Genomic DNA, 25,913 nt, shown 5'->3' with positions numbered 1-25,913 from the left:
TGATCAATGATCTACAAACAGCAGGAAACAAAGCATTATGCATTCTGCAAGTACTTCCTGGTTGATGGCTTTTCTCTGCTGGTTGTGTTCAGTAAGTGGGGCCATTTAGCATCCTGAGCTTTACATTTGGATTGAAACTGGCTGACCTTTGAACCCTGGGTTACATTGAATGTTGAGTTAACTATAGCATCTCAACCGGTGTTTTTCAATCCCTGTTGATTGTAAAAAGGTGCATTTTCAGACGTAGGTTTTGTGCTGTTGGGTGTAAAAGGATTCCTTAGAGCAGACTTGTAGATCTAGGATCAGTGAACAGAGTAGTGAAAAATGCGACGGTGCCCAAGAGGAAAATAGATGATGAAGTTGCTACCCCTCTCTCAAAAGTTCTTCTTTTCCCAAATCTCGGTGAAAATCTGAGTGAAATGTCACAGATTCTGAGAGATGAGTAAATCATTTTCAATAAGTTCCTCCTTCTCCTTCATCCTTTGAATCTAGAGAATATAACCTCAGAATAATTTCTGGAGGATCAGAGCAGAAGATGAAGGTCCTATGAGCTCTAGTGTCTTTTTTTAGTTAGTATGCTTATCTAAGCTTGTTTTATTAAACATTTTTATTTAAAAAATCTAACCTTTTAATTTAAAAAATAGGATGAAGGTCCTGTCACCCCTAAATATTTTTTTATTTTAAAAATCCACCAGCTAAGATTATCTGATAATAGTTTTTCTATTTCATAATTTTGCATGGATATCTAGAATTATTATTTTTCTCTAGGTAGTAATTTTCCCCAACTTCTGAAACAGGTGTTTACCCCTATGACACTGGAAGCAACCAAGGGGAAGCAATCTCAATAATTCTGCCTTTATTACTTATTTTATATGTTAATATTTCCCTGTTTCAATATTTATTATCATTTTCTTCATTAAAAAGAAGATCAGGCCAAATTGAGTGAGGGAGAATAAAAGTAAAGGTAATGATGTCACTGAAAAATTAGGGTAAGACCCACTCAGATGCACAAATGTTACAAATATAAATACCATGTTCCTGCATACCCTGATACCCTGAGGTGTCCACCTTGAGGTGGACATGGTACAGCCACAGAGTACATCTTTGCTAAAGGAGTGAACAATTCAATCAACCTCAGAGAGTGTTTAGGGCAAAAGAAATGCCACTTTAATCTTGTCATATAAAAGGTAATGAAGGGCGCCTGGGTGGCTCAGTTGGTTAAGCGACTGCCTTCGGCTCAGGTCATGATCCTGGAGTCCCTGGATCGAGTCCCGCATCGGGCTCCCTGCTTGGCAGGGAGCCTGCTTCTGCCTCTGACCCTCCCCCCTCTCATGTGCTCTCTCTCTCTCATTCTCTCTGTCTCAAATAAATAAATAAATAAAATCTTTAAAAAAAAAAAAGGTAATGAATTTCTCTGTGTGTGTGTATATGTTATAAATTAAATATTTTGCCAAGTCTTTTATCTTGGTTTTCGCTCCTAGTAAATAACATTAGTAACTTAGCCTTGCTCATACCCTAAAGAGAGCAAAGGAATCAAACATATCAATGGAATATCTATATATATCTATATATAGATAAACATAGATATTTGTTTCCTAGTTAACTAATCAAGTCAAAGAGCTTGAGTTTTTAACAAATGATAGCTTTGGGGCTAAAAATTTCTAAACTGTCCATTCATGATTTTCAGGCTGCCTTGATTAAGTATTTAGCAAGAACATATATCTTTCAGAGGACAAAAAAAATAAAACAAAACTAATAAACAAACAAAAAAAACCTAAGTTCTGAGTATATTAAAATCAGATAAATCACTTAAATTAGCAAATCTATTCAACTGGTTAATTATGACATCCACGTTTTACAAATCAAGGGAAAGTTTACTTTTTGGCTAAGACTAAGCTTTTTTAAAAAACATAGTCAGATATTTATAAATAATTGAATTGCTTTTTACTTGTTATACTAAACATAAAATTTGGAGGGGGGATGCCTGTTAATTTGTAATGAAATGACTGAATTCAGTAGTCCTTACCTTTATAATTGAGGCTTAAAATTTCGGTTACCTGTGGTGCTTGAAATTTTGAATGCACAATAAACAGTAAATATTTAAAATGACTTATTAAAAAGTAGAAAAGCTGAATCAAATTATTGGTAACCACAACTAAAGTTTTCTTTATATTAAGGGTAAAAAAAAAAAAAAAAGTGCATTTTCACCAGACGTGAGAGCTTTCAAATAACCTCTATCCTAACATTATTAGGTTACTTGTTTTGATGTAGTAAACATAACTTAAGACTTATGTCCATTTTCTAATATCGTGTCTCTCAACTCAGAATAACAAATGCTGGGTCATGAGGTTCTTTGCTTTACAAACGTGTTATCTGTGTCTTAAAACGAAAGCCTGGAAATGCTTTGGGTAAGCAGGTAGAGTTAAAATTTCCATGTGGTTTTATTACTCCTAATGATTATTTTCTTTGGAAGGCATTCAATTCTATTTTTTTCTAAAGGTGTCTGGGCTTACTTTCCCATTGTTAGGTCTCTGCCATTTCAAACACGTAGTAGGGTTTGGGGGAGGTTCCCGGAAGAGCCTTCCTGGACACGGTGCACACTCTGGCACACCTGTCCTGTGTGATCAGGGGTTCCTCTGAGCTCTTTTCACTTCCTTTCAATTGTTAGGTAGTAAGAAGTCTGCACAGAAGCTCCAGGCTCCATAATAACCATTGTTGCTTGTTTAGATTGAGACCCTTCCCTTCAGTGGCCACTTTTTAAATGATTACTTATTTTAATCTTTCACCCTAGATACTTTGGGTTATGTGTGTCTAAAAGATGTCTCTTAACAAAGATGCACTACCTCTCAAATATGTCTTCAGGTGTTATTTTGTAATGTATATCATGCAACCACAATAGATATTAGCTAACGTTTGTTATAATGAGTCAGGTTCTATGTGACATTTGTATATTAAATAATGGAGTCCTTTTAACCTATGTCTTAAGTAGGGGGTATAACTTCTCCTGTTTTATAGATGGGGAAACAGACACAGAGACGGTTAGGTGATCTGTCCATTGTCACCCTTAGTAAGTCTGGGAGAAGGTGGTGGGGCCGCATGGGGGTAGTGACTTTTTTCTCATTTTTGCACAGTGCTCTTGTACAGTGCTGTCCAGTAGAACTTTCTGTGATCATGGAATGGTCTGTATCTGTGCTGGCCAGGATGGGAGTTACTAGCCACTTGAAATGTGTTACTGAATACTTGAAAGGTGGCTCGTGTCACGAAAGCACTAGATTTTACGTTTTAATGAATTAAATTTAAGTTTTGCCACATGAAGTTGTGACTATTGCATCGGACGGTGCAGCTCCAGAAGGATGAACTTCCCTCCAGAAATTCTGGCGGGACCAACTTCTAACACAAAGAGATATCTAAATCCTGTTGACCTGATGCTTGTGCATTCCAGGAGCGGTCTTCCTGGTCAGCCTTCTTCCTCTCCTTCCTTGGCTGAGCCACCCTGAGCCTGGCCTCTGGTTTCCAGATATCCATCTGCTTCTGTTCCTCCACCACTCCTGTTTGGCCCAGCCACGTGGGAGCCATTGCTGTGGCTCCTCACACTGGGTGGCATCCTCTGGGTCCCTTGCTGTGCCATTCGAGCTGTCTCATGGCCTTAGTGCTTTTGGTTTCCAGTCGTTTCCCTGAAAGCCCCAAGCGTCCTCTCTTCTCAGTCAGGTTCTCTTTGGTCATTCAGCTTAATGGGTAGTCTTCCCGTATCCTTGGGAAAATAGAGGACAGGCCACGGAGCCACCTGGGCTCTGTTCTGAGGACTTTCTCCCACTGAGCCATAGCTAGTCTCTTTCTCTTCCACGACAGGCTTTAGGTTTTGCAAGGTTATGAGAAAGATAATTGATCACGTCTTTTTCCTATTTCTGAGGCAAAACAATACAAAAGGCTGTTTGCATAGCTCCACGAGTGGAACGTGCTGGGCATTTGGAGTCACAAACGTGCGCCGGAGTGTTCCGCAGCCGGCCCTTTGGCTCGCGAACATAAACAGCATTGTGATACGTGGGAGAGGATGACTTTTGTTTTCCCGAAGTGACCACATTCGCCTTTTAATTCTTACTGTCTAGAATCTGCCCCAGCCGCGGCCCCTCCTCCTCACCAAGTATTAATGCCAACAATGTGCTTTTAACATGATCACCTCCCAGCAGTAAACCAGGAAACTAGTTTTTGCATGAACCACTTGAAACAGTCTTCAAGTCTCTGGCATGGTTTTCAAAGTAAGCTTTTCTAACCAATTATTGGGATGACTTTAGTTAACGTGAAGAAATTAATTCTCGTAAACAACAACACACTTTCCTCCACAAGGGTGCATGCATGTCTGGCTTCCCATTTTTAAAGATGTCTGCTTTTTGGAAAGTTGTTTTCATCCCTATGAAGAAAGTCACACATGCACACACAAAATTAATATAATTTGCAAGCATGAAAAAGATTCATTTATGCCATTTAATTACAGTGCTGCTCACTTTATTTATGTTTAATTATACCTAATCGAGCCCAGTGATGTTTGGCAGATATTAGCAAGCTCTAGCTTGTAATTTTTCTTTAAAAAACTCAATTACAGATTTTCATAAACTGGAAGTTGGTGGGGGGGGACGATGTCTTTGGTGTTGTTTTATTAAAGGAAATTAAAAAGCTGATTTCTAAACACCAGCTACATAAATCTAATTTGTCATTTCCATTTACGTGCGCTCAATTTTCCCCACAAGTAACTTCTTCTCTGTCCAAATTTGAGCTTTTAAAGTTCAAAGAACCAAAGTTAATAACTTATTGGCTGTACAAATAAATAGTGCTTTAGACCCAAGGCCCCCAAGTGTTTTTCCTGGACAATTGATGATCTGTGAGGATCTCCCCTGTGGTCTGGGGAAGGGCTCCTAGAACATGTAGGTGGGATCTGCTTGTGTTTTTGCTAAGTGCTGAATTTGCAGAGGGAGAAAAGAGAGAAGGGGATTTGAGGACTGTTTACTTTGAGTCATTTCGCCATTGGAAAGCCACCAAGTGTGGCTTAAAAATATTGGGCAGAGTGTCAAAGCTACTGCTGCGGCCAGTTTGGGCGGCAAGGGCCCAGCTGGATACAGCCCTCTCTTGCCTTGGAACCAAGATAAGGAAGGCCGCTCACAGCTTCTACCCCCACGCCACAGTGACCCCCACCCTCAACTCCTGCCCCCTTCCCACCTCCACCGCCCCCGAGAGTTAACCGGCCTTACCCATCGGGACGCTGCTGTGACCTTTATTAGCTTTTTTGTTCCCTGGAATAAAGTAATAATGATACCAATAATAAAACAACACGAACTTCAGGAAATACTGCCTTCAGTGCTATTTGTTCATCCATTTGTTTAGTCAGCAAACATCTATGTGTTACTCACCAGCCTGGTATGTATTGTTAAAGACAAAAATATTCAGTGGCACTTGTTAATAAGGATGGCAAGGCAGACTTTATTCACTAGGTAGGGAGGGGGACCCCCACAATGGGATTTTATAGTGGGGGAAACCCCTGGGCTCCATCCCAATACAGTATGGGCTCATGGGAATTTATAGCCAGGAAGCATGGGTCAGTGGATGGAACATTACTGAGGGGAAGCATCAGGGCTAAGATGGGTCCTGGCTGAAGCCAACCTAACAGTCCCTTGCTGAAGACAAACCAGGGTGATTGGACAGCAAGGCTCCATGAGACTTTAAGAGGAGTATGAGGAACCCAAGCAGATATTGAGGGTGGGTAGTTCTGGCTGAGCTGACTCAGCAGAGCACTTGCTAAAGCTGGGTTTTATAAGGAAGTGCACAGGTTGGTCTGGAAGAAGGTTAAGGAGCCTGGCTAAAGTTTGATCAAGCAAAGAATCTTTTAAGAACCAAGTGCCCTGATAGGCTTTGGGTAAAGAGTGGCGGAGGGAGGCATTAGATATCGGGGATTGTTTGCTTATTACAGGATTTGGGGAAATCACTAGGAATCCTATGGCAATGCTTTAAAAAAGGGTTGTTATTTTATTCATGTGTATATGTTCACACCTTAAAGCTTATTAATAAAGAGGCTTCTTCAGGGATTCAGGGAAGTGGTAAGTATTTCTTTTAAGATTTTAAGGTACCAGGTCGTAATTTCAAAAACAAAGACTCTAGGATTACTTTAAACCCTAAATGCATCTCTACCATTGATATTAATGGCAGACCACACTCCATAAAAATAAAACACATATCTACTTCTGACGCCCAGGCCAGTGACTAACGCCCCCACTCCGGCCCCAGTCTCCTCCCACGTATCCTCCCTCACCAAACACACACGTACGGTCCTTCCAACGAAATGATGAGAGGGAGAGCTGTAGTGTGTGTAACCTGGAAAGTGTCAGAGAACCAGAGTAGGACAGGGGTGAAAGCAGTAAAAACGGATTTCACTCAGGGACTATGGCCATGGGGGAAGAGAGGCCTTAGTATAGAACTGGGCTCAATTCCAAATACAACATGGACAAGTGGGGATTTTAGCCAAGGAGCAGGGTGGGGGGCAGTAGATGGAAAATTCCTAAGAGGAAACTTTGGGGTGGGGGTGGGGGGGCGGGGATCCTGGCTAAAGCAGACCTAACAGGATTCTTGCTGAAGGCGGGCCAAGTGGATCAGAGGATAGAGGGGCAGGAGGAAATTTGATCAGGGATTGAGGGTGAGCAGATAGGAGGGTGGGGGATTCTGATTTAACCGACTGCACGGGATTCTTGGACAACTGGGTTCTTGAGGACAAAGGCCCAAGGCTGGGGCCTAATTGAGAAAGTAGCTCACAGGAGCCTGTGAAGTTTGGTCAAAAATGAGGTAAACCTAACCAGAGTCTGCATGGCTAGCTGACTCTCTTCTTTAAGTACTCTTTGTTTTATCTCACCAAAAATCTATTCCTGCCATTTCTCTTATTCCCAACGATAGTATACTAGTCTGCTGTGGGAAACCATTAGCCTAGGGAAATCACCCCCTTTATATTCAAAAGTAATAGGGGGAAGACCCAAAAGGTTCGATACTGTTTTCATTAGATGCACGATTAGACCACGTGATCAATGCCAACCTACTTCAGCAGACGTCCGTGGTTGCCCCCTGCATCCTGCACTTGGGATGCAGCGGTGACCAGACTCCAGTAGAATGAATTCAGCTGTAGCCACACAATGGCATGGTCTGTGTATGCTGATAGGGAGCACTCTCCAAGAAGCACTGAGCGGGGAAAACTGAAAAAGGATGTGCAGAACAGTGTGTACGCACACACACAGGATATTAGGATATTTCTGGGAGGTTTTCCCAAAACCTGGGAACAGTGTTTGCCTGTGTGGAGGGAATAGGAAGTGAAGAGACCAGGGATAGGAAGGAAGGTGTACTGTTCGACTCATTTATAAAAATCTTGTGGGTAGTAGTAGTTCTTCAGTATAAAAAGTGATAAAAAGAAAAGGGACCAGAAATCTTCGCTGGCCATAGGGGGTTGGACACGAGTTTACAGAGACTCAATTTCAGCGCATGCTCAGCAGTGCTACCCTGGCCAGGAGACTGTAGACCTGCCCGCACGTCGAGCTGTTCAGCCTTTTCTCTTTTGCTCTTGGTAGTTACTTATTGAACTTAATGGGACCACCTCGTTTTACTGAATGAAATAAAAACATCACAGTAGACGTTTATATTGGGGATAATTTAATGTTTATATGCTGTTTACTTTATAGCCTGGATTTCAAATAATTGCAGCATCTCTCTGTTTACGGTGCTTTAGAAATATGACAGTCCGCTCTAAACACTGTTGTTGCTACACACCTACTATGCTGCCACATAATTCCTTGGAAATATCTTCCCTGACTTTCTGGTTAAGTCAAGGCTTCGAGTTAATTTAACGTTGAGAACGATCACTTCATAAATTTCTTAGAGTGTTATGAACTGCAAGCATTTTAAAAGCTTAAAAATAGTATTAGCTTTTGGTGTTTTGATATTATCTTTTTAAAAAATGACAAGTACTTTAGAGAAAATGTATTTTAAACTAAATTCCCCCAAATAATCAGTCTCTATAAAAGTTCCCAGGAGACTGGTTCACAGTACCTGTTTAATACATTTAGGTATTATTTTGTGATCATAATGGACACACAGCCTTATCTCAACCTCTCATATAAATCTACTCCGAAATTACCATTGTTGTCACTAAGACATATAAACTCTAAGCAGAAATAGTAAGTTAATATCCAGATAATGAAGGCAAATTATGATGCCTTTAGAGACCGGTTTTGTTGTTTTTTTCTTTCTTTTTTTTTTTTAAGATTTTTATTTATTTGAGAGAGAGCGAGCAAGCATGTGTGCACGAGAGCTGGGGGAGGAGCAGAGCAAGAGGGAGAAGCGGGGAGTCCGACGTGGGGCTCGGTCCCAGGACTCTGAGATCGTGGCCTGAGCCTAAGGCAGATGCTTAGCTGACTGAGCCACCCCCACGCCCCTGTTGTTTTTTTCTATACATGATTTAGTCCAATATGGAATGGACCAAAAAAAAAAAAAGTTTCATGAAAAAAGTCTATGAAGTACAGTGACATGTAAATGACACACAATGATATGTGGCAAAAACACCATGGTCAAATTTGTCCTCATGTATGTGCAACACAAACCCTAAAATACAGTCAGGAATCAAAAAATAAGCACAAAGATCTTCCCAACACTTACATGCCCCTTATTTTTCAAAAGAGATGAGTCTATCAATTCCTTCAAGTCCATGTCCGCTCGGATAGGCATCTAGTTTCTCAGGAATGGAGAGAGGAAGTGAATTGTCGGAAACAATGAAGGAATGAGAGTTGACTGCCTGGCAGGGCCATTAAAACAGCAAAGCTGCCTGTAGGGACACCAGGGCTTCCTAGTTTCATGTATTACAACGCAACGCAGTAGTTGATTCAAGTAGGTATGGTTAAATGATATTTTATGTACCATTTTCATTGTAGACATATTTTTATTCTATAAAAATAATTTAGATGTAAATTGATGTTTCAAGTAACTCAGAAAAAATTGGAGTCTAAAGATCCTCTTGTTCCCCCGTGAGGCTTTATTATACTTAAATCAGGAAAGTTGGTTTGTTGGGTTGTAGAGAATCTAAAAAGGTATCATTTATTTGGTGAATGCCTACTCTGTGCTTGATTTATAGATTACAGATTTTATATGGTTTTTTTCCTGTTTATTCCTCAAAACCACCCTGTGGGGCAAATGTGTACTATCGCCATCTCAGAGATGAAGAGACTGAGGGTCAGAGAGTTCCCAAAATAGCTTATTGGACAAGTGGCAGAATCGGCGTTCAAAGTCATGTGTCTTTGGCTCCATTGAAGGAAGATAATACACTTTTTCTCCTATGTCAGCCTCGCTTGAAAAACAGAATTTCAGACATTTATTCCCAGTTAATACACCTTCTTCTCATTCTCATTTCTCTTTCCATTTGTTTTCCCTTCTGCTCTCTTCCTTTTTCCTTCCTTTCTTTGTTGTGTTGTAACTTGCACATGACATCCTTACAATCCAAGCTGCCTGGATCAAAGTATGATTTTGGAACTTTGCTCTCGCATGAACCTTTGACATGGAGATACTGAGCCTGTGGACAACGAGGTCCCCATCCCCCTTCTGAATGTCACATGCACCACACTTTGATCCTGGAAGATTGTGAGAGGGCCGCTCCTGTCACACTGAAGGAGAGTCTTTGGATGCACTCGGCTCTCTCAGCAACTACTTAGCAAGAACACACTTCTGCCCCAGTGCAGAACCACATTGCCCATAAACAAAGCACCCAAAATGGCAGATACCTCCCCGCAAAGACCTAATCCACATCCCCAGGAAATTCTTTTTGAATACGTATCTTTGGTGTTTTCCTGATTGTCAGAGTAATAGATGCTATTTGGCAAAAATTAAATGTTTTCAGAATTATAAAAATTCAAAACACCTCATGATTTCACTCAAACCGCCCCCCCCAAGATAATCCCTGCTAACAATTTTAAAGAAATTCTAATTGTGAATTAGTTCTTCAAATTTTTTTTCCTTCCGCCGTCTGTGCCTTGGTTTAGAACATTGTCTAGTTGGAGCACTCAGGATTCAGAAGGTTGGTGACCTTCTGCTTTTTTTTTTCCTTCCCCACTCTTTGTTGTGCATGTTCATGGTACACATTTGAAAGGTTGGTTGAGTAACTGAAAAGAGGAAGGAAGGTATCGCTCCTCCAAGATGTGCACGAGTTAACTAGTAAAACTGAACTGAAGTGTTATTAGAATCTCTTTTATTCAGTAGTTTGTTGAGTACAGGGAATACTCTAGGGAATACTATCCTTTGTGTTGGTTTTGATTTAAATTTTGACCAGTACTGCTTAATTGACTGTGCATTTAAATACAGATAAAGGACTTTAAGTATATAAATTTGATAGGCCAATGGGAATTTTGAACTAGTGGGGATTTGCATTCTGCATCCAAAGTTTACAGGTGAGGAAATTAAGAGATTTTGTTGGAGTCCTTCCTCCCTCTGCTGCACTGAGCTATGTTTGTGGGCTTGTTCAGCATGCTCTCCATGTGGAGAGTTAAAGTACCAGATGGATCCTACAGCGTCGGGGTATAGAATCTGACTCCAGAATTAAATGGTGTAGATTCAAATCCTGGTTCTAACATGAGCTATGTCACCTTGGTTAAGGTACGTACCTTCTGGGAAGCTCCATACCCCCATTCATGAAATGGGAATAATGATCGTGCTTCCCTCATTTGGAAGACATATGAATTAATGAGATAATGTATATGAAGTTCCCAGCACTGAGTAAGCACCCAATAAATGTTAGTAGTAATTATTAATATTTTTGTAAGAGATGGGATCATACTTCTAATTCTGTATTATAACTTTTTTAAGCTACCATGAACCCATATCTACATCATTCTTCTTATGGTTGCATTGTATTTACATTATATGATAGGCTATGATTTATTTGGTTCTGGACCTTGTGGAAATGCTCATATGGTGCATCAAAGAACCATCTGTTTTGCCCATCCTTGGAAAGCAGTACTGTGTTCTGACATTCAAATCTAGAGAAGCCTGAGACCTTCGGTATCACACAGTTTAATTCACACAAGAATGTAGTGTTCTTTTAAGAAATATGTCAGGGGGCACCTGGGTGGCTCAGTTGGTTAAGTGACTGCCTTCGGCTCAGGTCATGATCCTGGAGTCCCGGGATCGAGTCCCGCATCAGGCTCCCTGCTCACCAGGGGAGTCTGCTTCTCCCTCTGACCCTCCCCCTCTCATGTGCCCTCTCTCTCTCTCTCTCATTCTCGCTCTCTCAAATGAATAAATAAATAAATAAAATCTTTAAAAAAAATATGTCAGAATCTTCCTGTTATCACACAACAATACACAGCTAACATGTCAAGATGCTCTCTACTGGATAGATTTCTAGGTTTGTCGGCTTAGGAAATTTCTTACACAGTTAGCCTCATTTCTAAAATATCACTGTTGATATCAAAGTACTTATTTTCTGCCTCGATAAGTGAGTAAGTGTCTGGATATTTCCCTGACTTTAGTTTCTGAACATGCCCATGACTGGCTTAATTAGAAAAGAAGAAAGTGCCATAATTCTGCCATAAGCTAGCAATAATGCAGCAGTGGGGGTCCTGGAGAACCTTTATTATTCAAATGCTCGTGGCTTCTTGAATAAAGTGGATGACTAAGTATACTTCTGGTAGTAAGAGAGATTATTAGCAGTGGGAGACACATTTGAACTTGCTGAAAGGGCCGCCTTTGTATCCAGGAAGGCCGGCACTCGGTAATTATTAGACCAGGTCTTCCTTTTATCCCAGCCGTCTTTTTCACGCTTGCCACGTCTGAATAGCGTTCTGTTGCCTGTTAATCCCTGCAGGAATGCGGCTTTGGCTACGGGGAGGATGCCCAGTGCATGACATGCAGGCCGCACCGGTTCAAGGAGGACTGGGGCTTTCAGAAATGCAAGCCGTGCCTGGAGTGCGCCGCGGTGAACCGCTTCCAGAAGGCCAACTGTTCCGTCACCAGCGATGCCGTCTGCGGGGACTGCTTGCCGGGGTACGTCGGGCGATTTCTTTCCCTCGTAATTATGGAATTATTTTTAAACAGGCATTTCCCTTGTTCCCTCCCAAAGGTGAACGCACACTAACAGGAACCTGAACGCCTCTGTCGGGTGGTCATGACTTCTTCTGTGCCCACCGTGGGCTGTGCGCTGAGACAGGCGCTGGTTATAAATAAAATGAATAAGCGCACTAACAAAGGATTAGTGTCACGAGAATCTAAAGAGTTTCCTATAAATCGATGAAAAAGAAAACGTGGACAAATGGACAAAAGAGGGGACGGGCAACTCACAAAAGAGGAAACACGTGCGGCCTGTGATCATACGGCCATGTTCATCCTCGTTAGCGATCAGAGAAATGCAAATCACGGCCATTCACTCATTTCCACGGGTGTTTGTGAAGCAGCTAGGAGGCATTGCTTTAGCAGAAGCTAGGCATTGCTGAGGTAGAGGCTAAGAACCCTACCCACGTGGAGATTGTATCCTAATAAGGGTTTTAAAAAGATCTAAATAGTAAATAATAAAGACGTAAATGCTGCAGAAAGGTAGCAGAGGATGATTTCTGTGGAAGAAGGAGATCCTAGAGCACATAAGGCGGATTAGGCATGCGCAGCGATGGGTAGGCAAAGGGCAGTGTTTGGGTGGGTGACCTGGGTACGGGAGCTCCGAACAAGACTCAGAGGAGTTGAGGCAGTTTGCTAAGTAGGTGTTGGGGGGAAGAACGCTGTGGACACAGGGAAGGCAGAGACAGGCCCTAATGTGGACGTGACCCTGGAGTTCAGGGACTCTAGGAGTCTAACACGAGAATCCGGGCTCCCAGTCACTGCAGAGGCAGGGCTCTAACTAGACTTAGCCAGAACATGCCCACAGATCAGAGTAGTTCTGGCCAAATGGCACAGTGGGGCTCTGGGGCTCTTGTTGAGGGGCAGAAGATAAGACAAACCTGTGGGCCTGAAGGGCAGGGTAAGAAATGGCCTGATGGGCCAACTGCGACCCTATGCAATATTATGCAATGGTGCAGCACCTGAACAGGTATGAAATGTAGTGGTCTAACACCAAAAGCACAAGCAATAAAAGAAAAAATAGCCCTTGCACTTCACCAAAATTAAAATCTTTTGTGTTTCAAGGGATATCATCAAGAAAATGAAAAGACAACCCATAGAATTAGAGGAACAATTTATAAATCATATATGGGATAAGGAACTGTCTTATCTAGAATATATAAAGAACTCTTATAACTCAATAATGAAAAGACCAATAACCCAATTAAAATATGGGCAAAGGATTCGAACAGACCTTTCTCCAAAGAAGATACACAGCCAATAAGCACATGAAAAGATGCTCAATGTCATTAGCCATCAGGGAAATGCAAATTAAAACCACATACTTCAAGCCAACTGGGATGGCTGTGACCAAAAAGACAATGACAAGGGTTGGTGAGGATGGGGAGAAATTGGAAACATCGTCCACTGTTGGTGGGAATGGAAAATGGTACCGCTGCTTTGGAGAACAGTCTGGCGGTTCCTCAAAAAGCTAAAATAGAGTTACAATGCGACTGAGCAATTCTGCTCTTAGGTATAGAACCAAGACAATTAGAAACCTGTCCACACAAAAATGGGTACACAAATGTTCATAGCAGCATTATGCATAATGGTCAAAAAGTGGGAAGAACCCAGATACCCATCCACTGATAAATGGGTTAACAAAATGGAATACATTCAAACAAGGGAATGTTATTTGGTGATGAAAGGGGATGAATCACTCATACATGCAACAAAATGGATGAACCTAAGAAACATTATGCTAAGTGAAAGAAGCCAATCACAAAAGACGTATTATATGATTCCATTTATATGCAATGTCCAGAATGGACAAATCTATAAAGACAAAAAGTAAATGAGTGGTTACCTGGGGCTGGTGGTTGGTGGGGGGGGGGGTGGGGGGGGTGTTGGGAAGAGTGAGGGGTGACTGCTTAAGGGTACAGAGTTTCTTTTTTGGTGTGATAAAAATGTCTAAAACTGTTCTGATGGTTGCACAACTCTGTGAGTACACTAAAGGCCATTTAATTTTATGCTTTAAATGGGTGGATTTAATATATGTGAATTAGATCTCAAGTAATCGGCTACTTAAAAAAAAAGAACGGTCTATAACCTCAGGTGATGCTGATACCTGTGAATATCAGTACCCAGAGTTTTGACCTTATGCTAACATAATTGAGGAACACGAAGCAAACATCTGCCTCATCTCTGCTGTTCTTACTCTACAATTCTGCTAAAAGCATGTCAGTCTCCATCTGCTCTCTTCCTCTGTGGGGCAGGGAGAAGAGGAGGTCCACAGGAGACTCAGGGGCAGAGAGAGTAGGGAAAAGCACAGGACCAGGGGATCTGGTTTTCACAAAGAGGGAACCCACAGGGGTGTGCAGCTGGAGTGTGAGAGAGGGTGCATTCTCCCCACGACCTCCCACCAAAAGTGCTTCCTCATGCTTAACCTCATTCATTGTCATCTGAGCCCACAGCTCTAGCTTCTACAATGTTTGCTCATTCTTTAAGTAAATGCTTAGATGTGGGAAAGTCATATATAAGTGAGTAGACATTTGAATGATGTTTCATAGTTTATTTATATGATTAGTTTAAAATTACATCCTTTCTAAGCCAGCATGGATGTACAAGGCAGGCAATAATTATATAGTGACTTTTACCCAGGGCTTCCAGAGTGTTTTAAAGTGCTCACCCAGCTTCACTATATTTGTGTGAAGAAGGTAAATAATTGAAACCCATTTTATAGACAGGAAAATTGAGGCAGAAAGAAAATAAACGAATTGCATATTGCTCCCAGAAAAGTGATGCCCAAGGCAGTCAGAGGGTGGACATTTTCATTTCTGATGTTACTCCTGCCTTCTGAAGCCTCAGCTTCACCCAGATAAGGGTCTTCTGCTGCCCAGAGGCTCAGCCCCAGCAGGAGGGTAGTGGCCTCTTTCCCAGTAGTGCTACTGTGTGGGAATACTCTGTCCTCTGTGCCCTCAATTTGAGTGATTGGAGATGGCTAGTGCCCTTGTTCCCAAAGAAGTCCAATGACTTTAGGCCAATTCCTTAGTTTCTCTGACACCCATTCTTCTCACCTACAAATGATCATCTAATAATACCAACCCGCAGATTAGTGGAATGATTGAGACTATAATGCATGCAAAGTGCCAAGCAGAATGCCTAATCCACAGTAAGCATGAAATACATATTTGACCTCCTCACCAATTAATGTTCCTGGGAGCCAGTGAAAGATTTACGTGACTGTTTTTTGTTTGTTTGTTTGTTGTTTTTTTGCAGTGGGCCTCCGGCCTCCTCCTCTGCCTCCCATATTCCCATCCTTTCTCTGCTAAGGGGACCTGGGGCCCGGCCTGAAAGAATAACCCGGCCCCTGCCAGTTTTCTGCTGCTTCTAGTATTGATGATAGCTAACCTTTTTTTAAGATTTTATTTATTTATTTATTTGTCAGAGAGAGAGAGAGAGCACAAGCAGGGGGAGCAGCCTGCAGAAGGAAAAGCAGGCTTCCCGCTGAGCAGGGAGCCGATGCAGGGCTTGATCCCAGGACTCTGGGATCATGACCTGAGCCGAAGGCAGACACTTAACTGACTGAGCCACCCAGGTGGCCCTACAACCAGGCTTTCTTAAAAGAGCACTCTTCAAACATGGTGTTCATTAGGCAAACTGTGTTATTTGGATTCAGTTCAATTAAAAACTCCTCTCCAAATTCAGTGTTGGAGAAAATATGGGGTCTAAAAGATATATTTACATGCTGCCTCTCATCAGACCATGACTAGGTAAAATCCAATGTGATTTCCTTTTGTTTTTTTGCATTAGCTATCTGAATGCCCAGAGTAAAATTTGAAGTTCAACTATAGAAGCCTGTTTAGCCAGACACCTGTAAATGTCCCTGATCCCTTTTATTTTATTTTATTTTTTAAAACTTGTGTCCTTCCTCACTTGGTCAGAAAGCAGAGTTGCAAATGTTTCTGTGTCCCCAAAACCATAGCAGTCTAAGCAAGAAAAAGTAAAATAATTTTTCAAGATTGATACATTTATTTATGCACTTAATATTTTCAATTACATGTTGAAACTCTAATTTCTGTACCTTCATCTTCAAATTGGAGGATAATTTTAAGGCAACTCTTCTAAAAATTAAAAACACAATGTCCATGATGGTTAGTATATCATTTATAATTTAGTAAATATTCTGTGTTTTAGGGTTCTGATTTAATGTCACTTTGTACAAGACAGGAAAAAAGGAGAGTCAGTTGATGGTTTTGAAAATTTTGTTAAAAAATTATCTTTCATTAAAAAATTAAATTAAATTAAATTTTAAAATTTAATTTAAGAATTAAGTTAAAAAATCTTAGATTCTGCCATGAAGCCATTGGCATAAAGAAACTGGCAGAGCAGATTCCGAGTGCTTTTGTATAATCTCTGTGTGGCTGCTTTTAGCGGCTGTCAGAGTAACGTCCAAGCATCATCTCTCCTTGTGAGCAGTGGTTATACACACGGGAGCCTTGAGACTCCATGTGCCCACTCAGCCTCATTTCCAGGTAGGATTGCAAGCTATTTCTACTTCATATTTAACGATCATTCAAAACCTGATGTAATTTGCTCACCTTCTAGCCTCATTTCCATGATGGCTCAAACCCATATTTTAATCAATAAATTTTTGGCTATTTTATTCAGTTGTCAGGGAAAGCTCAGACCTCAAGACTCTTCCGTCACTAGATTTCTTTATTTTAAAAATGTTAAATGTCTATGTTTGTTTCCCAAGAAGTTTTAAAGTATGTATTTCTATTTCAATAGTTGATAGAGAAAATGTTTAAAGTATGTATTTCCATATCAATAGTTGATATAGAAAATGTATGTATTTCTATATCAATAGTTGATATAGACAATGTTTAAAGTATGTATTTCCATATCAATAGTTGATCTAGAAAATGTGTGTATTTCTATATCAAAAGTTGATATAGAAAATGTTGGCTATTACATTTTTTATTTCACTTTTTGTCCTGATTATATAGAATGAGTGTTTATGTATAAAACTATTTTAGACTGTGTCAATGTTCAATTACTTATAATTTGGCAAATTTTCTGGCTGACAAGATAAATAATATTAGATGATATACAAATGGCCAATAAGCACACGAAAAGATGGCCAACAGCAAACGTCACTCATCATTAGCAAAGACACTTGTGTATATTACAAGGTTTAGTAAGAAATACATCTTTAATAAGAAAGCTCTCTTACATTGGCCTATGGTTTTTACCTTATTTTAAATTTTTTATGCATTTTTGTTGTAAAAAACACATAACATAAAATTTACCATCTTAACCATTTTTAAATGTACAGTTCAGTAATGTTAAGTACATTCACATTGTTGTGAGCGGATCTCCAGAACATTTTCATCTTCCCAAACTGAGGTTCTATACCCATTGAACGATAACTCCCCTTTTCCTCCTCCCCTCAGCTCCTGGTAACCACTGGCTATGTTCTGTTTATATGAATTTGATTACATACCTACTCTGAGTGGAATCATGTAATATTTGTCTTTTGTGACTGGTTTGTTTCACTTAACATGTCCTCAAGGTTCATCCATGCTGTAGGATGTGAAAGTACATTTCTCCTCAGACATTTGGGCTGCATTCACCTTTTGGCTATTGTGAATAGTGCTGCTAGGAACATGGATATGCAGATATCTCTTCCACACTCTGCCTTCAGTTCTTTGGATACAGCCCAGGAGTGGAATTGCTGAATCATCTGGTAGTTGTATTTTTAAATTTTTGAGGAACCGCCATGCTGTTCTCCACAGCAGTTACACCATTTTCCATTCCCATGAACAGTGCACAGTGGTTCCAGTTTCTCTCCGTATCCTCCCCAACACTTGTTATTTTCTGATTGTTTTGTTTTAGTTTGGTTTTTAGTAGCCATCCTAATAGGTATAAGGTGATACTTCATTGTGGTTTTGATTTGCATTTTGCTAATGATGAGTGACGTTTGCTGTTGGCCATCTTTTCGTGTGCTTATTGGTCATTTGTATATCATCTTTGGAAAAATATCTATTCAAGTCCTTTGCCCATTTTCTTAATTGGGTTATTTGATTTTTGTTGTTGAATTTTAGGTGTTCTTTATATATTCAAATATTAACTCCTTATCAGATACATGATTTGCAAATATTTTCTCCCCTACTGTGGGTTCATTTTTCACTCTGTTGATTGTATCTTTTTTAATCCTGAAAAAATTATTATTTTATTATCAGTTAATACTTTTTTGATGTGACTTAACTTTTTTAACCACTTTATTGAGGTATAACTGACATGTAAAAAGCTGTACATATTTAATGTATACAACTTGATGAGTTTGGGGATAACTATACATTGATTGTATCTTTTGATGCATAACAGTTTTACGTTTCATGTAGTCCAATGTATCTTTCCTTTTGTTGTCTGTTTCACATATGCCTTTCGATTGCCTTTTGGTGTCATATCCAAGAAATCATTGTCAAATTCAACGTCATCAAGTTTTTCCTGTTTTCTTTTAGGAGTTTTATAGTTTTGGGCCTTATGTTTAGGTCTTTAATTCATTTTGAATTAGTTTTTGTATGTGGTGTCAGATAAAGTTCCAACTTCATTTTTTTACATGTGGATATTCAGCTTTCCCAGCACCTTTTTTTTTTTTAAGATTTTATTTATTTATTTGACAGAGACACAGCGAGAGAGGGAACATAGGCAGGGGGAGTGGGAGAGGGAGAAGCCGGCTTCCCGCTGAGCAGGGAGCCTGCTGCAGGGCTCAATCCCAGGACTCTGGGACCATGACCTGAGCCCAAGGCAGACGCTTAACAACTGAGCCACCCAGGCACCCCTTCCAGCACCATTTGTGAAAGAGACTATCCCATCCCCTTTTAGTGGTCTTGGTACTCTTGTTGAAGATTATTTGACCATATATGTGAAAGTTTATTTCCGGGCTCTCTGTTTTGTTCTATTGGTCTACATGTCTGTCTTTATGCCAATATTGATTATTATAGCTGTAACTGTTTATTATACTGTATTGTATATTGTACACTACATTGATTATTATAGCTTTGTGATATGTTTCAGTATCAGGAAGTGTGAAAAGGAAGGCTAAGCAAATACTGAATGTATCTGGGCATTTGAGATAATTTACCTAGTTTTAAATGCAGATTTTTCTTTAACCATAAATCATACATATTTGCTACTACAATACCCAATTTCACAAAATAATAGCATCTATCTTGCCCTCTATAGACTTGGTCTGCAAATTTATTCTCCATATCACTATTTCATCATAGAAAAATAGATTTTGAAATATAGTTAGAAATAATCATTGTTAATATTTGGTATATAATATCCTTCCAATTTTTTTCAATGCCAATATATATGTGTAAATTATTTTAGCTGCTTTGGTAAAAAATCTGAAAGGAGCTATATACCAAAGTATGTGCCTGTACAATATATAATTATATTACTCACCTTTCCTATTTTTTTTACTTACTGCTATTTCATGAGTTAAAAAAAAATACATATAGGAGATCTACATCATTGTTTCTTAAAGGACATTTTGTATTCCATTGCCTTGGGACTACCATGGATAGTCATATCTCCTGTTGCATTATTGAAATTGTGCCTAACTGGGTTTTTCCCTTTCATAAACAATACTGTGATTGCATTGTTCTAAATACAGCTTCACCCACTTGATTGTTTCTTTAGGATAAACCTCGAAAAAATGAAATTACTGGTTAAAGGATATATAAAAAATTTTATTGCATTCTGATGACATACTGCTATGCTGCCCTCCTACAAGTAGCAATTTATAATGCCACTGGTCACACCAACACTTTCCCAGTTTTCTAAGTAAAAATGGGATCTTTTCATTGCAACTTGCCTTTACTCGATTAGTTTAATGAGGTTAAACATTTCCATGTTAAATTTTTAAGAATTTAATTGCATCATGCTCTTTAGAGTTTCAACTATGCAGTTTTAAAATTATGAAATGTTCTTCTTTGGGGAATTAATGTCCTTTGCCTGTTTTTCAATTGCAGTGTTCACCTTTACCATTATGATTTTTAAGGTTTCTACTACAAACTGAAGTTATAGAGGATACTATGATTAGAACTATTTTTCAGTTTTCTTTTGCCCATTAACTGTGTTGCTGATGCTTTATTTTTGCTCTTCAGATGTCTTTAATACTGTCTGTGTGTGTGCGTCTGTGTGTATGCATGTGTGTATGTATGGGTGTGCATGTGTGCGACTGTGTATGTGTGTGCAAGTGTGTATGTGTGTGCAAGTGTGTGTGTACAGCTGTGTGTATGTATGTGTGTATGTGTGTGTATGCAGATGTGTATTGTGTGTGGGGAGGGTGTGCAGGTGTGTGTATGTGTCTGTGCATCTGTGTGTATGTGTGTGTATGTATGGGTATGCATGTGTGTGTGTGTGGCTGTGTGTATGTATCGGTGTGCATGTGTGTGTATGTGTGGGTGTGTGGGGGTCTTTGTGGGGGTGTGAGGGGGTGTGGTGAAAACTGTTGATTTCCGTTCTGGTTGCTGTGTTTCTTATCATGCCTAGATCCTTCTAGATCCCCTTATGAAGACTGTATAAGCATCTCCCTAAATTTTTCCATACTTTTATAGTTTGCTTGGTTTTTTTGGTCTCTGAATTTCAAGTGTTTAAAAACTGGCACTTGATTTAGGAGGGGTTTTGTCGTTTAAATGACAATAGAAATGCCAAAGACCACTGATTTCCTATTCCCTTACCAGCACCACCACCTCAGTATAGTGAGGCTGAGTAGAATTTACAAAGTTATGTTTAGTAAAATTGATATTTCTTAAGGGGTCACTGCATCTAAGGATGTGTCTGTCTAAGATACTGTTGTATTTAAGCCTTTTAGTTGCTATTTTTTTTTTAAATAAAACCGGTAATGGAGAGGACTGATAATTTATCATGAATCTGTTTGTTGTAACTTTGAGCTTAGAAGAAAGAGCTAATGAGGATTCTTTTCTTTTCTCTTCTAGATTTTATAGGAAGACAAAACTTGTTGGTTTTCAAGACATGGAGTGCGTACCTTGCGGAGACCCTCCTCCTCCTTATGAGCCACACTGTGAGTGAACTCCATACAAACACAGCAGAAGGGCTCTCAGCCTTTTTTTAGAAACTTTTCTACAGTTAGCAAATGGAGCAAAATCTCTCTCCATGGTGGGGCTTATAGCATGCTTTCTTTTGTCAAGCTTCTAGCAGGATATAAAGCCCTTTTGTTAGGTGCCTCAGTCAGCCAACTGTGTCCCTTGATTTGAATCTCAGAGTGAAATACAGATATTTTGCTGCTGCTTGTTTCATTCAAACTTTTATCTCTCACTCTAGATATATTACTCAGGCAACTCCAATTAACTAGGTGATCCAAATCCTAAGGCATAATGTCTTTGCCTCAGCCCCATGAATCCCTGTGTTTTCCCTTCTTACTCCCTGTACTATCACGTGGTGGCTTCCCTGCCTTTCCAGAGACATTCCTCTCCATGAATCACCTGCCCTAATTAATGTATTTAAATTAAATATTGGCTCATTTCCTTCACTCCTTCATTTTTTTCATTTAACAAGTAAACAGGAGGAGAAAACCCACTGCATGGTGGGAATACAACTGTAAATGAGAAAATTTTGCCTTTTATTCTTTGTATTTAACAATAATCTTTTTGATTGTATTTTTTCCTTCCATATAAAAGGTATTTGTTACAAGTTATCAATTTGCATTGATGTTGAATAGGAAGGAGAGTAGCTCCTCACTTTTCTTGATCCTAACTACACATCTGGCCAATGGAAACTCACAGGTGATGGGTGGGGAAAGAAATCAGCAGGTGGGCTCCCCCAGCATGCTCAGGGCTTGTCTTTGCTAAGCAGGGCTCTAGTGAGCTGTGCTTCTAGTACACAGGCACCAGCGAAGTCCAGCAGGGAGGGTGAGGGAAGGTGCTTGATCCTGTGAATAGGTTGCTCATGCCTTTCTGGAGAGCATTGCTAATATGGATGTGCATATTTAGGGTTGCTTTGATGTCCCCTTGCTTCTTTCTGACAAAAGCCCCCTCTGAACTAACTGGAAGTTATTGCATTATTAATAAGGCCACACAGTACTTACGTTTCCAAGAATGTCATGGAATTTGCAGTCCATATTATTATGTCCTTTACTAAAGTGCATTACTTTCTCTTCTTCATTTGATGTAGTAGAAAGGCAAAAAAAAAAAAAAAAAGATTCTAAGTTTCACAAAAATGTGTGGTGACCCTCTTCTTTATAATATGCAAGCAATTTGCCAAATAAGTCTTTGCATTTAACAAATGGAGTATCAAATGTTATGTATCAGTCATAATAGGTAAACTGTTGTTTTACTTAATTTTCTCACTGCCCCATCATCAGCCTACATTTGTCAATGAGGACACCAGGTCCAGAAAGGTTATGAACTTTCCCCTGTTGGGTGGGAAATAGTGGAGACACAATTCAGACCCAGGTCTACCTAACGCCCCCAAACACTGTGCTTTAGTCACCATACATTGTCTCCCGAAGAAAAACCAAGCTGTCTAATCTGTCCTCTGTTGGCTGAAGTAATCTACTACATGTTGATTTTTTGTTTGCTTTAATATTCTTTTTTTTTTTAAGAAAGAAATGTATCTTTTTTAAAAAAGATTTTATTTATTTATTTGAGAGAGAGCAAGCACAAGCAGAGGGAGCAGGCAGAGGGAGAGGGAGAAGCAAACTCCCAGCTGAGCTGGGAGCCCGACGTGGGGCTCGATCCCAGGACCCTGAGATCATGACCTGAGCTTAACTGACTAAGCCACCCAGGTGCCCTGTTTGTTCTAATATTCATAATTTAAATAAAAACTCTAAAAATCAAACATAGAGAGTCTTTTATGCTGCACATTCTGCAAAAGGACATGTCCTCTTGCCAACCAAAATGGGGCGGTGACCTGGGCTTGCCTGTGGGTCCGCTCTTCCATCATTTCATCCAGAAGGCAAATTAAGATCATGCACTTCATCCCAAACTACCATTAAAAGATTTAGTAAAGTAACTGCTATTGCCCAGTGTAGAGTTGGAAAGTACTAGGATTATTTTTTTTTCTCTTTAATTTACTCGGTTTAAATTTAATATGATCTGGTCATAAGTCTGAGGCATTGGAATTTTTGCCTTTAGGGATCTGGCTAAGCTCAGACGTCATAAATTAGACTTTAAACATAGTTTTCACATTTAACTTCCAATGTCTTGTAAAGCCCTGAGTAAGTTACAATTTGAAAAGAAAATTAACTAGCTTAATTTATATGTATAGATCTATTTCTTCATATATGAAACTCTTTAGAAAGCAAAGAAAAACAAATTATTTTTGTAAGTCCCAAATGCAGTGCACAAGGTAATAGCCTTTCAAATCCCGAAACAACAGTCAGGGGTCTTTAGTAAGTGTTAATCCTTATCTCTGTAAAGGAAAGTTTGCTGCCTTTGGCACAGGTTTTGGGAATAATTCCAGGGCACAACTAATCTCCTCAAAAAGAGGTCTGGAAGTCTTTTGGGGGAATTATGTAAGGCGCCTTATGTTTTCATTTCTTCTACTTTGAGTATTTCAACTCATCCACAAAGAACTACTTCTCCAGTAATTTTTCCCTGCTGAGGAGTTCCTGTTTTATTTAGACTCAGCTGTAAGAAAGTGACACCACTCAAGCTTCCTCAAGTAATGGGGTTTGGGGCACCTGGGTGGCTCAGTTGTCTGCCTCAGGTCATGATCTCAGGGTCCTGGGATCGAGTCTCATGGTGGGCTCCCTGCTCAGTGGGGAGTCTGCTTCTCTCTCTCCCTCGGCCCCTCTCCCGGCTTGTGCTCTCTCTGTCTCTCTCAAATAAATAAATAAATAAAAATCTTAAAAAAAAAAAAGTAATGGGGTTTGTTTCAAGGATATATGTAGTAGTGAGAGGCTGGGACTTCCCTGAACTTGGGGGCAGCTCTTATTTGGGACCTGGGGCAGCCCTGGAGTCTGGGGGCTATAGCCCCCTGCCACAGGAGAGGCTCTGAGTTCTGCCCTGGGCTCTGGTCAGCACCACTGATGCTTTCTTAGCCAGCGGGACTCTGTTTACATCTCCTCCTTTCCCCTCATGCTTCCAAGGGACTGGTCGGTATTTCCCAGTCATGCTTCTGAAGGAGAGAATCTGATTGGCCGAGTAAAATACCATCGTCCTGTGAGACAGAGCCTTTTTCATTTAACTGTTGAACAAATATTTGAGTGCCTACTGGGGGCCAGGCACACAATGATGGACAAATAGACCCCAATTCTTTTCTTCTTGGAGCTCATGGCATAGTGGGGGAGTCGTCAAATACCTGCTCCAAATTAAACAGTATTCAGATACTACCCACATAGATATAGAAGCGTGACTGGCCAGTCCTGTGCCGGGAGGGATCTGCAGGGCCCTGAGAATGTGTAATGGATAATGAGGCAGGAACATCAGGGAAGACTTTCCAGAACCATGACTTTCGAGCTGTGATCTAATGGATCAGTTAGAGGAGGATGAGCCAGAAAAGGAGACCAACCGAGGGCCAGGGAAGTCGGAGGGAGTAAGGAGAGTATGAGAGCATCCTCTCCTGTGCAAGTCGGATCAGTTGACCCCGGAAATTTCCTTTGCACTTAACGCCCTGGACATCTATCATGACATTGACAAGCACAATCTTAGTGAGTAATGGAAATGAAGCCGGATTATAATGAAATGACAAGCTAACATAAGGGGAGGAATAGAGATGATCACAGACAACTGTCCAGAAGTTTGCCTGTGAAGGTGACATGGGAATATGCAGGCATTGGAGGGGTTTTGTTTTATTTCATTTCTGAGGTGAGAGACACATTTGCTTGTTTGCAGGTTAAAGGAAAGGGTCCAGTTGAGAGAGGTTGACTATATGAGAGAACAGTAGAATTATCAGTCCCATAAGCTTTTCTGGAAAAGGATCCTGAGGCACACTTGCTGGGTTGGCCTTCTCTGGAAGGAGGGAGTGCTCCCTGCTCCAACCAGTGAAAGAGGGGAGTGGGGCAACGAACATGGACTTCTGCATTCAGTGGCAGGGGGTGAGGGGCTCATAGACTTGGCTTGTATGTGTGTGAAGTAGGAGGCATTGTGTTCTGCCAAGTCAGGCAGGAGCCAAGGAAGTCAGAGGCTGGAAAAGCACAGGTCTTTGAGATTCTCATCACAGAGTGTGGGAGGGAAGTTGATTTGAGAAAATAGTGGGTTTCCTGGTAGCACCAAGAGTCCAAATGAAGTTCGTGGTCATAGCAAAGCATTGTTTGCTTCTTATATGACGTCTGTAGGTACTTCTGCTGCAGGGATGACTCAGGCCACCTCTGAAGCTGCCCCAAAACATACATAAATTGTGCTCTAAATATGCAGCTGATAGCACGCTACAAACAAGTCTTGAAAATATTGTCTGTATTGATAACACAAGAATAATTTTAAATAAATGTAAATACATTTTCTTATATTTATATAATACCTGAAGTAAACCAAAGTAATGACTTAACAGAAAAACAAAAATTGAAAACTTCCCATATTTCTGTCAACTCTCTAAGGGACCCATGTCACATTTTCTGTATCCATTCATCCATTGATGGACACTTAAGTTGTTCCATGTCTTGGCTATCCTAAATAATGCTGCAGTGAACATAGGGTGCATACATCTTTTTGAGTTAATGTTTTCATTTTCTTCAGGTAAATACCCAGAGGTGGAATTGCTGAGCTGTATGATAGTCCTATTTTTATTATTTATTTTTTTAAAGATTTTATTTATTTATTTGACAGAGAGAGACACAGCCAGAG

General features: G+C 40.2%; 1 protein-coding gene across 3 annotated transcripts in view; it reads left to right on the top strand.

Annotated features, from left to right (window-relative positions):
• The window catches only part of TNFRSF19 (TNF receptor superfamily member 19), a 91,236-nt gene that overhangs the window by 22,206 nt on the left and 43,117 nt on the right, over nucleotides 1-25,913 (top strand). For all 3 annotated transcript variants that reach the window (XM_045869190.3, XM_045869189.3, XM_045869188.3), the window contains exons 4-5: nucleotides 11,873-12,051; nucleotides 21,108-21,193. In XM_045869190.3, the coding sequence (XP_045725146.1) occupies nucleotides 11,873-12,051; nucleotides 21,108-21,193 (265 nt within the window). The remainder of the gene's footprint in view (nucleotides 1-11,872; nucleotides 12,052-21,107; nucleotides 21,194-25,913) is intronic.

Source organism: Mirounga angustirostris, unplaced genomic scaffold (assembly GCF_029215605.1).
Source record: "Mirounga angustirostris isolate CCGP_5_RB_7025 unplaced genomic scaffold, mMirAng1.0.hap1 SCAF_3, whole genome shotgun sequence".
NCBI lineage: Eukaryota > Metazoa > Chordata > Mammalia > Carnivora > Phocidae > Mirounga > Mirounga angustirostris.
This window is presented reverse-complemented; position numbering and strand designations above follow the sequence as displayed.